This window comes from Bos javanicus, chromosome 1, assembly GCF_032452875.1.
Source record: "Bos javanicus breed banteng chromosome 1, ARS-OSU_banteng_1.0, whole genome shotgun sequence".
Taxonomy (NCBI): Eukaryota; Metazoa; Chordata; class Mammalia; order Artiodactyla; family Bovidae; genus Bos; species Bos javanicus.
The window spans coordinates 135,447,395-135,459,574 of NC_083868.1; the positions used below are offsets into that span (position 1 = coordinate 135,447,395).

Genomic DNA, 12,180 nt, shown 5'->3' on the forward strand with positions numbered 1-12,180 from the left:
AGGCTTTAAGAAAGAAAAAAAAAAGTGTATGGTAGTCACATAACGGAATACTCACAATATTCAGCTCCTAAATTAACCAGGTAGTACTATGTATGGAAACGAGAAAGAAAAAAATGAAAACAAACCCAAGCTGTATCAATTATACTGTTCAATTTTTAAAAAGGGAGGGGTGGAACAGAGTGTTATAAAAGAAAAAAGTAAAGAGGACAGATTTGTTTGGATAGCACTGACCATCTGGAAGGCTACACAGGAAAATGGTAAGTTACTGAAGACTTTTAAGGAGGGACAGGAAAAGCAAAACTACTTTTCACCAAATATCCTTTTAACCTTTTGAATTCTGTCCCATATACATGTACTACAGAAAAAGGCTTAATGCTCACTCTTAAGAACTCAAGGTAAAGCTGGAAAGAAGACACAGAAATATAAGCTAATAAAATGTGATATAACATCAATATGCATACGGTACAACAAAGAAGGGGAGAGCATGATTAAGTTCACTGCTTGGATGATCAAGAGAAGAATCTGTCACATGCACATTATTTATCCATAAAAACAAGCTATGAATGGTACCTATGCCCTCAGACTAATTCACCCTAGAAATGTCTTTTCCTGACACACCAAAGTAAAATAAAACTGTCAGACTTCCCACATTCTAGGAACCTCTTACCCTGTTGTTATTGACTTTGTAGGCAGCAGAGCTGTCAGTGATGGAAGTCTGAGTGTTTCTGTAAAGGCCTGTTAACAACTGTAAAACAAAACAAAACACAATATGTGGGGAGATCCGAGCAAACATATAAATAGCAAACCTAAAGAGTGTAACTCTGCTCTAACTCTCCTAGGCGTAAAGTCAAACAAACAAATGTTGCTTACAATAGCTAAAAAGGACCATACTGATTTTTTTTCCCCCTTGCTTGTAAAAAATCTAATTAACTGCAAACTTCATTCCCTTCTCCTTAATGAGAGGAGGGGGGAAACTATTATTTTTAAACTATTATTTTCAAATAATAGTTTCAAATGGTTAGTGGCCAAATTTATCAACCTTCTCCACATTTACAATCATCAGAAATGATTAGAGATTATATTTCTTTAGTGGAAAGGAAAATAACTTATACTCTCAAAAAAAATAATAATAAAGAGAAAGCCTCTGCTATTCTTTGTAGCAAAAACCAAACATTTAAAAATACTACATAGACTAGAAATAAATATTAGTGAAGCGAAGCCTAAGTAGCCAATAAAAGTTTCTTTGACAAATTCTCAGAAGAATTACACATTGCATACAGATTAATGTCTTCTATCTATCTCTTCAGTTGTTCTGGTATCCTTAACTATGGCATGAAAGTAGTTAGTATATAAAACCCTTAAATGGGATAAAGGCTAAATATGTCGGTATCTGGTACGAGAGAAAAAAATGGCCAAGAAGTTCCAGTTTAAGAGTCTTTTCGTTCTCCCAAGTGAGTCAAAAATTAATTCTCCAATTTGTCAGCAACAGCTTTTTTCCCAAAGTAAACCTAACAGGAATAATACGGTGCCCTAAAATTTCCTATCAAGTGTTAAGAGAGGTATAAATCAAAGCATTTACTCTGACAAAAAGCAATGTTTTCCCGGAATCACAAAGGCCCACAAGAAGAACAGCTCTCTGACTGCTCCTTCTGCTCCGGATGAACTTCCAGAACACTGTGGAATAGAGAAAAACAACCAAAATGACGCCTTGATTATCAACAATACGCATATATGGTTGGGCTGGAAGAAATTAAGAGGTCTACCATAGCATGCCTTATTCATTTGGAACTTACTTTCACTGTTACTACCACCATTATAATCGTTGTTCTTGAGGACTCCGCTGAATGCCAGCCACCATCAACTGTCAACTTTTCTGCATCCCCTACCCCGCCAGTATACTCAAGTGCAACCTTGCCTTACTAACTCTGTATCCCCCGCGCCCAGCTCGCAAACACAGGATGCTCACGCAAACACAGGATGCTCAAACTTGGAGCGAAAACCACTTGAGTATTGGTAGCAAGAGCACTGGAAGGGGAGAACGGGGCGCTCAGGCAGTACAGGAGCTAGCAACCCGTGCCCAAGGACCAGGACGTCACTCTGGGGGTCGCGGGAATTCCCTCTAACGCTGTGCTGTTTCTGCTGCTTCAGGCAGGAGGGCAGGAGTATATAAGCTGTTAGTCTCCCATTCTAGACGCCCCTTAGGTGCCACCTCTGCTCCGCGGTCTACAGAAGCCCAGTCCGAGCTCGGATCCCCGCCCGCCCCGCACCCGCCATATCCGCCGGCCACCTCTTTACCTAGCGTCAGCAGCACCGCAAGGAGCGCCACCACGACTGACAGCAGCGTCGGGTCCCTCTGCTGCAACTCCTGCCGCAAAGAGTCCAGGTATGGCTGGAAGGCTCCGCCAACACCGCCGCCATTCCCCATAAGCCGGGAGTCCGCGGACGCCATGGCTGAGATCACGCTACCCGGCACCGCAAAAGCAACGTGGCCCTGGGCTCTGCGCAGGCCTGCGAAGCGGAGCATCACGGAAGTGGTAGTTTCTAAGCTGTATTTTCTCCTTCGCAGGCCGGTATACCGAAGGTCCTGATGGGAGTTGTAGTTCTCTTGGACACTGTACTCCCAGCGAAAGACTGACTAAGCAGCCAGCCAGAAGGATGAGCGACACACTCATCCTTTAGAATATGAGTCAAATGTCCCTCTCTCTTCATGGTTGTTGACAGAATGGTGGATGAACAAAATGAATGGCTCAAGAAACCTCCCCTGAGGATTTCCAGTCGCTCCCTTCGTGAGGTGAAGTGAATCTTGTGAGGAACTCAAGCATTACACAAACTCAAGCATTACATTCATCGGAATATAAGGTGTGGCACAAGGTGTGACAGAGGGTGTAAGGTGAGGTATGGGGGATGAATAAAGGGGCGCTTAAGCCACATGGGTTCAGAGAAAAGCTACTGGAGGAAAATGACAGGAAGTGAGACTTGAAGGACAAGTTAGCCTCTGCAGGCGTAATAGGAGAAAGGGTGCTCTGTGCAGAAACGAATGGGCAATTCAGTGTACCTGAGTCAGGAAGATCCCCTGGAAAATGAAATGGCAACCCACTCCAATATTCTTGCCTGGGAAATCCCATAGACGTAGGAGCCTGGAGAGCGACAGTCCATGGAGTCTCAAGAGTTAGACACGACTTAGCAACTAAACCACCACCACCACCACCACTAAATTGTAAATCCTGGCTACTTCCCTTAATGTAGAGCTGCCCCTGAGATGAAATACATTAAGGGAAGCAGCCAGGAAAATCAAAGAGAAGGGCTGGGGCTGTTGAAAATTGTCACTCTGCCCTAAGTGACAGCCACTACTTTGCCAGACAGGTATGTGGCACCAAGATGGCCAGTTCTTCAGTTTTTTAAGAGAAGCCAGAAAAATAGGTTTTAAAGGGAAATTTTCCACTTTTAAAATTTCAGTAAGGAATGAAAACTTGTGGCCTAAATAAAACACCTCGTAGAGTTAGAAGTGGCTGGTCTGGAAGCTGCCAGTTTGCAGTCTGTCATTAAGCAGTTGTCATTTCAGCAGAATTGGCAGGAGATGAGCAGGAAATGTTGGCAAAAGCTAGACATGAAGGGACTGGGAGATATACTGAGGAACCTAGATTTTACCTAGATGCAATAAGAAGTTTCAGTTGAGAGTGAAATAGTTTGTTGGCAGATAAGGGAGTACTACGGTTTGAGAGAAAAAAGACAGGCAGGGAGACCAGGTGGAGGCTGTTGCAGTGTTTTGGCAAACAATACACAGCGTCTGAACCAGGGAAGTGTGGAAAGTGTGGAAAGGAGGGCACAGTTATGAGAGACACTTAGAAGGAAAATATATAGGATTTGGTGATTAATTGTACAAGCTGAGTTAAGGAGAAGAAGAGCTAGCAAGACTGCATCTGAAACACTTTGTGTGTATTGCTGGAAGATCAAAGTGTTCAGCATGAATGAGAGAACTCAGTTGAAGTTCCTTGAAGCCAGGGACAGAGCCAGAATGAAAACTGCCTGTATTTTGGGTACATGGAATTTCCAGTGCCTCTGGGAAGTCTAAAATCATATATCATGCAGGCAATACAGTAAACAAACGTGGAGTGTCAGCAGTAGGTGCCAGATTTTTATTTGGGAGTCATACGTAAACAAGTGGTCATGCAAACTAGTACAACCACTATGGAGAACAGTGTGGAGATTCCTTAAAAAACTGGAAATAGAACTGCCATATGATTCAGCAATCCCACTGCTGGGCGTACACATCGGAGGAAACCAGAATTGAAAGAAACACGTGTACCCTGATGTTCATCGCAGCACTGTTTACAATAGCCAGGACGTGGAAGCAACCTAGATGTCCATTGGCAGATGAATAGATAAGAAAGCTGTGGTACATAATCACAGTGGAATATTGCTCAACTATTAAAAAGAATGCATTTGAATCAGTTCTAATGAGATGGATGAAACTGGAGCCTATTATACAGAGTGAAGTAAGTCAGAAAGAAAAACACCAATACAGTATATTAACGCATATATACGGAATTTAGAAAGATGGTAATGATGACCCTATATGCAAGACAGCAAAAGAGACACAGATGTGAAGAACAGACTTTTGGACTCTTTGGGAGAAGGTGAGGGTGGGATGATTTGAGAGAATAGCATTGAAACATCTAAATTATCATATGTGAAATAGATTGCCAGTTCAGGTTCGATGCATGAGACAGCGTGCTCAGGGCTGCTGCACTGGAATGACCCTGAGGAATGGGATGGGGAGGGAGGTGGGAGAGAGGGTCAGGGTGGGGAACACATGTACACCCATGGCTGATTCATGTGAATGTATGACAAAACCACCACAATATTGTAATTAGCCTTCAATTAAAATAAATTAAAAAAAATTTTTTAATAGAAGGAAAAAAAATCGTGGAGAGTGTGAAGAGTGAGGAGGAAAGGGGACACTACAAAGAAGCCTGAGAAGAGAGAGTCAGTGACACAGAAGTAAATCATGTCCTAGAAGTGATCAGCAGCATTCCTGTAACAGATGGTGAGGGCTTGAATGAAAAGTGAGCTCGGGGGAACAAGGAGGGGATGGTAAGGAGGTAAAGATCCTCTTTAACTTCGCACAGTGAGTGCTTGCTTCAGTTCAGTTCAGTCACTCAGTCTGTCCGACTCTTTGCAACCCCATGGACTGCAGCACACCAGGCTTCCTGTCTATCACCAACTCCCGGAGTTTACTTAAACTCATGTCCATTGAGTCAGTGATGCCATCCAACCATCTCATCCTCTGTCTTCATCCCTCCTTCAGTCTTTCTCAGCATCAAGGTCTTTTCCAATGAGTCGCATCAGGTGGCCAAAGTATTGGAGTTTCAGCTTCACCATCGGTCCTTCCAATGAATATTCAGGACTGATTTCCTTTAGGATGGACTGGTGGGATCTCCCTGCAGTCCAAGGGACTCTCAAGAGTCTTCTCCAACACCACAGTTCAAAAGCATCAATTCTTGGACACTCAGCTTTCTTTATAGTCCAACTCTCACATCCATATACGACTACTGGAAAAACTATAGCCTTGACTAGACGGACCTTTGTTGGCAAAGTAATGTCTCTGCTTTTTAATATGCTGTCTAGGTTGGTCATAACTTTCCTTCCAAGGAGTAAGCGTCTTTTAATTTCATGGCTGCAGTCACCATCTGCAGTGATTTTGAAGCCCCCCAAAATAAAGTCTGTCACTGTTTGCACTGTTTCCCCAGCAAAGAGGATAACTGCTCACAATGAGTGCTTGCTAGAGCCAGGCATTTTTCTAAATCCTTTATATTTGTTAATTTGTTTAATCCTCACAATGGCCCACCATCCCAGTTTTCCAGAGGGCAAACTGAGATGGGTTGAGTAACTTATCCATTGATCCCAGGTTGTTGGGCTCCTTTATGCTTCACTATATGCTTTAACACAGTAAAATTCATTTTCCAGGCACATTTCATCAATACAGGGAGGCAATAAGGACTCCAGATTGAGAGAAAATGTTTAGGATGTGAAATTAAAGTAAGTAATCCAACTAATGTACATATATATATATATATATATATATATATATATATATATATATATACAGTGCTTGGTTGCTCAGTTGTGTCCAGCTCTATGCATCCCCATGGACTGTAGCCCGCCAGGCTCCAGGCAAGAATAATGGAGTGGGTTGCCATGCCCTCCTCCAGTGGATCTTCCCAACCCAGGGATTGAACCTGGGTCTCCCACATTGCAGGCAGATTCTTTACCAGCTGAGCCTCTAGGGAAGCCCAAGAATATTGGAGTGGGTAGCCTATCCCTTCTCCAAGGGATCTTCCTGACCCAGGAATCAAACTAGGGTTTCCTGCATTGCAGGCATATTCTTAACCTGCTGAGTTACCAGGGAATTTTTTTTGGACTCACTAAGGATGTTGGATCTTAGTTCCCTAACCAGGGATGGAACCCATGCCCCCTGCATTGGAAGTGCAGAGTCCTAACCACTGGACTGCCAGAGAAATCCCCAACTATTTTATTTTAAATTAACATTATGAATTAAAACGATCAGAACCAACAGCAATCTTACTGCATTCTATTTCTTTTCTTTCTTGTGGTCCTGCTCCCTGCTCTGTATTCACCACCCAACACCCAATACACACACACACACCTCCTTTTATTAATAATAACTTCTGTTAGTGACTAAAAATACAGTGAAGGAGGAAGGGCCAGACACAGAGAACACCTACCAGAACTGTCCTCAATGTATAAGGATTTTCAGTCAGAGCATGTGAGTGAACAAGTACCATTTTGGTGGTGCAGTTTGGGAATGAGGAGGCAAGGGTTTGATAACACATGGTCACACTCTTTTTTTCCATTTGTTTTCTGGGTATAATGAAGGCGGAAGAGATGTGCACACCTTCCACACTTGAGTTAGAAGGTGGGGCTGTCAGTCTCAGTAATGAGAGCAGGAGAGGATGGCATCAGTGGCTCCTTGTCCTGTCACCTCGGGGACTCCAAAGGCTCCTGGGAGCTCTGTGGAGATGGATGTAGAAGGAGGACGTACCGACACTGACTGTCGCTGGCTGAAAGTGTTCTGCTCCCTGATTCTATCAGCAGATGGAGAGTTACAGCAAAACCAGCGGAGACTATTTTTCTTCTCTTTCATCAGTTAAAATGTCTCATTCACTGAATGCATTTTTCCCTCTCCTGTTGCCAGCAGTTCCAAATCACAACGGAACCTATCTCAGACTCAGGACACCAATCATGTGATTCCCCTACTCTGGCTTATCTCCTTAACTCTGTTTCTTTGAAAAAAAATAGAGGATTTTTTAAAAGAAAATAATTAAAATGGGACATGTTTTTACATTAAAAACTCAATATAATAATGAAATAATGAAAGATCAAAGAAGAAAACCAGGAATCACCTTAATTGTTATATCAATAGTATCTGGTGAACATGATTTCAGACATTTCTCTGTACAGATAAACTGACAAGAAGGCAATCTAGAGTAAATAATAAACAACAGAACAAAGTTATTTTTAGAGACTATAATATACATTACTGTGTTCACAGTCTCTAGAACAGTGCCTGGTACATGGTAGGCACTCAGTGCGTTGTTGATAAAATTAGATTTGTTGATTCACTGGAGTAAGACAGACTACATGCCAGAGAAATGGTTGGGACATCTCAACAAACAAAGGATAAGAAAGAATTATTATAGGATTTGGGGTGAGGGTGGAGCTTAGGTGAATATTACATAGGGCAGTGTTGTTAGGCTCAAAGCAAAGCACGGCTGTGTATAAAAAGGTGAACCTCAGGTCTGGACTGCAAAGTAGACCCAAGGTCTGTTTCTTTGGATACCAGAAAGTTGAGAACTGTGGACCATTGTGTTTAGAAACCCCCTACCTGTAGCTCTGTCCCTGACTGTAAAGTGAAACTGTGGTAGGAGTTAGGAAACAAAGGGGCAAACTTGGAGAGTTGTTTAGGAGGCAAAATCAACAGAACTTGCTGACATTAGATGTAGAATGAAGTAGAATACTGAATTGAAATTTGACTCCTCAGTTTATGACTGCTGTGAGTGGGTAGCAGACCCTGTCTTTATGAAGTGTATGGGAACAAGAGCTGGCTTAGGGAAGTAGGGGAGGGAAGGAGTAAAATGATCACCTCCCTTTTTATTTGTTGGGCTTCTGGTTGCTGTGAGAACTTTACAGTACAGATCCACAGGCAGGAGGAGGTGTGCATGTGAGATGCTGCAGGCAGGGGTCAGAACTACAGATATAGATGCCTGGGAGTCATTCTCGCTGTTTAGAGAGGGCCTAGAAAGTGGAAAGAGCACTGGATGAAGAGAAGAGCCCCAGGAAGATGACCCTACATTTCAGAACTGGTAGGATAAGCCCACAATAAGACCACAAAAGGACAGAGAGGTGGGAACCAAAGTAGAGGGCTCCCATATCAGAGAAGCTAGGAAAGGGTTCCAAGGAAGAATGAGTGGTCATCTGTATCAAGTTAGTAAACAGACTCAAGGATAGAAGAACTAATTGGCTTTCACAGCTGGCAGGTGGGCAGTGATCTTGACCAGAGTAGCTTCAGGCACATGGGTAGGAAAGAAGACTGATTTCTCTGTGTTCAGTCATTAATGAGAATCCACCTTTCAGGAGCTCCATTAAGAGTGGGAGGAGACAGGGCAGTGACTGCCATGAGAGTTGGGGTCAAGGGACGATTTTTAGCAAGATGAGGTTCCAGTGATTCACTTTTGCAAGCAGTAAGACTTGGAACCTCAAGTATACCTGATGAAATGTATTAAAAATATTTTAAACTATGTAAATCATCTATATTATTTTTCTGTACTGCCTTGAGCACTCTATGTCAATATTTACTCTGCATCCTCCTTCCTGCCCTTTCCCCAACAACACACACACACACACACACACACACACACACACACACACACGTACACACCTGATTCAATCAAGCCTTGTACACTTGATTTTATTAAAATGACCATGCAGACCCCTTTTAGAAAGAATTCCTACTTGGACTGTACCCAGGAACTGTGGCTGTGGGAAAGAGCAAATGAATCTTGAGCTCTGAAGGAAGGGCTAGTTGCAGACCAAGCATTAAGGGGGGAAAATGAAGTTTTTTTAACAGATAAAACCAATAATAATGTTTATTTTTATTTTGTCCTGCAGAGGCGCCACCACCAAATTGTGAGGGCAACCAAATCACTCAGACCAGCGAAACCAGATGAAGCTTATGGGTCCCATGAGCTCCCATCTCCATCAGGTGTTGGCTCCACTCTTGGATTTTAAGGTTTGTGGAAAGTGCATGCTTCCAGGAGTTCTGTGGGGGCAGAGCAGAGGGGTTGGACAGTTAAAAATCTATCTATATTTAGTTCCTGTTAAGTGAATCAACAATTAAGCCCAATACAAAAGTACTCAGACCAGTTGCCCTGCTCCTCTGATAGGTGAACCTGACCCTCCTCCCAATGCCTCCTCCTCCTGCCTGCACAGCTCCTGTGTCTGCACTGGGCAGTGCCCCATACCAAGGACAGTAACAGGATTTCCCTGCCCTGCACCACCCCCTGCCTTATGTCCTATGGGCAGGGCTCCCACACCTGAGTCCATGTGGCTGAAATGAGCCTAAGAGAACTATCCTCTCAGATCCAGGCAAGGAACTAACATAATGAGATCCACTAAGCACCAGGCCTGTGCTAGTTCCCCTGCCGGGGGCTAGTCTCCACCCCCTCAGCAGAACAGTAGCCAAGGATCCTTAAACCAGAATTATGTGGGCAGCTGTTAAAAGACAGAAATCCCAAACCTGGCACAGACTTGTTGAATCAGTATCCCAGGGCCTGGGAATCAGTATCTTAAGGACTGTGGCTCATGGACCTGTACTCTGCAGTTGAAGAACAACCTCCCTTGAGCTACATGGTATTCTCCCAAATCTTCCAAATGATTCCAAGTCATTAAATGATGTCCAACATAGCTATAGCACAAACTGGTATTCTAGATAAGTATAAGCATACCTTCTTTTATTGTGCTGTGCTTTATTGCACTTTGGAGATACTGCTTTTTTCCAGATTGAAGGTTTGTGGCAACCCTGTGTCAACCAAGTCTCCTGGTACTATTTTTCTATAGCGTTTGCTCACTTCATGTCTCTGCATCACAGTTTAGTAACTCTTGAAATATTTCAGACTTCTTTATTACTATTATTATCTTTTTCATGGTGATCTGTGTTCAGTGATCTTTGATGTTACTATTGTTAATGTTTTGGGGCACCACAAACCATGCCCATTACTATGGCAAACTTAATTGATAAATATTATGTGTGTTCCTGCTGCTCCACTAGCACAACAATGTTGAAATTAGGCCAATTAATAGCCCTACATTGACTCTAAATGTTCATGTGGAAGGAAGAATTGCACATCTCTCTCTTTAAAACAAAAGCTAAATGTGATTAAGCTTAGTGAGGAAGGCATGTCAAAAGCAAAGATGGGCCTCTTGTGCCAAAGAGTTAGCCAAACTGTGAATGAAAAGGGAAAGTTATTGAAGGAAATTAAAAGTGCTACTTCAGTGAACACAGAAATGATAAACAACAGCCTTATTCCTGTTACAGAGAAAGTTTTAGTGGCCTAGATAAAAGATCAAACCAGTCACAACATTCCCTTAAGCCAGAGGCTCAGCTGCAGCAAGACCCTAACTCTCTTCAGTTCTGTGAAGGCTGACAGAGGTGAGGAAGCTTCAGGAGAAATGCTTCAAGTGAGTACAGGTTGGTTCGTGAGGAGGAAAGAAGTTGTCTCCATAACATTAAAGTCAAGGTGAAGGCTTCCCCGGTGGCTCAGTGGTAAAGAATCTGCCTGCCAATGCAGGAGACACAGGTTCAATCCCTGGTCCAGGAAGATCCCACATGCTGTGGGGCAACTAAACCTGTGCACTGCAACTCCTGAAGCCTGTGCATCTAGAGCCCATGCTCTGCAACAAAAGAAGCCACCACAGTGAGAAGTCAGAGCACCATAGCAGAGGAGCCCCTGCTCACCACAGCTGAGGAAAGCCCACACACAGCAACAAAGACCCAGTGAAGCCAGTAATAAAATAAATAAATAAGATTTCTAAAAAATAAAAGTGCAAGGTGAAGCGGCAAGTGCTGGTATAGAAGCTATAGTAAGTTACACTGAAGACCTACCCAAGATAGTTCATAAAGGTGGCTACACTAAATGAGATTTCCAACGCAGATGAAACAGCTTTCACTTGGAAGAAGATGCTATCTAGGACTTTCTAGCTGGAGGGGAGAAGTCAGTGCCTGTCTTCATGATCAAATGACAGACTGACTCCCCTGTTAGGGGCTAATGCAGCTGGTGACTTGAAGCTGAAGCTAGTGCTCATTTATCATTCTTAAAAAACTTAGGGCCCTTAAGAATCATTCTCAGTCTGCTCTGCATGTGCTCTGTAAATGGAACAGCAAAGCCTGGATGACAGCACATCTATTTATGAGAGGGTTTACTGGATATTTTAAGCCTGCTATTGAAACCTACTGCTCAGAAAGAAACATTCCTTTTAAAATATGACTGTTCATTGAGAGCATACCTTGTTACCCAAGAGTTTGGATGGTGATGTACAAGATTAAAGTTGCTTTCATTCTTGCTTCCTGGTAGCTCAGATGGTAAAACATCTGCCTACAATGCGGGAGACCAGGGTTCAATCCCTGGGTCTGGAAGATCCTCTGGAGAAGGAAATGGCAACCCACTCCAGTATTCTTGCCTGGGAAATCCCAAGGACCAAGGAACCTGGTAGGCTACAGTCCTTGGGGTCGCAAAGAGTCAGACACGACTGAGCAACTTCACTTCATGCTTGCTAACACAACATCCATTCTACAGCCCATGGATCAAGGAGTCATTCCAACTCTCAAGTTTTATTATTAAAGAAATACGTTTCATAACTGCTATAGACAGTGAGTCTTCTGCTGGATCTGGGCAAAGTCAACCGAAAACCTGGAAAATATTCCTCATTCTAGATGCCATTAAGAACATTTGTGATTCATGGAGTAAGGTCAAAATATCAGCATGAACAAGAATTTGAAAGAAGTGTATTCCAACCCTCATAAGTGACTATAAGGGGTTCAAGATTTCAGTGGAGGAAGTAACTGCAGATGTGATGGAAATATTAAAAGAACTAAAATTAGAA

The 12,180-nt window shown here is 42.9% G+C and overlaps 1 protein-coding gene across 1 annotated transcript in view; it reads right to left on the bottom strand.

Annotated features, from left to right (window-relative positions):
• The window catches only part of LOC133250035 (serotransferrin-like), an 85,860-nt gene that overhangs the window by 37,857 nt on the left and 35,823 nt on the right, over window positions 1-12,180 (bottom strand). The window contains 5 exon segments of the mRNA XM_061421207.1: window positions 668-745; window positions 1,580-1,674; window positions 2,296-2,465; window positions 2,467-2,541; window positions 8,286-8,297. Coding sequence (XP_061277191.1) covers window positions 668-745; window positions 1,580-1,674; window positions 2,296-2,465; window positions 2,467-2,541; window positions 8,286-8,297 — 430 coding nt within the window.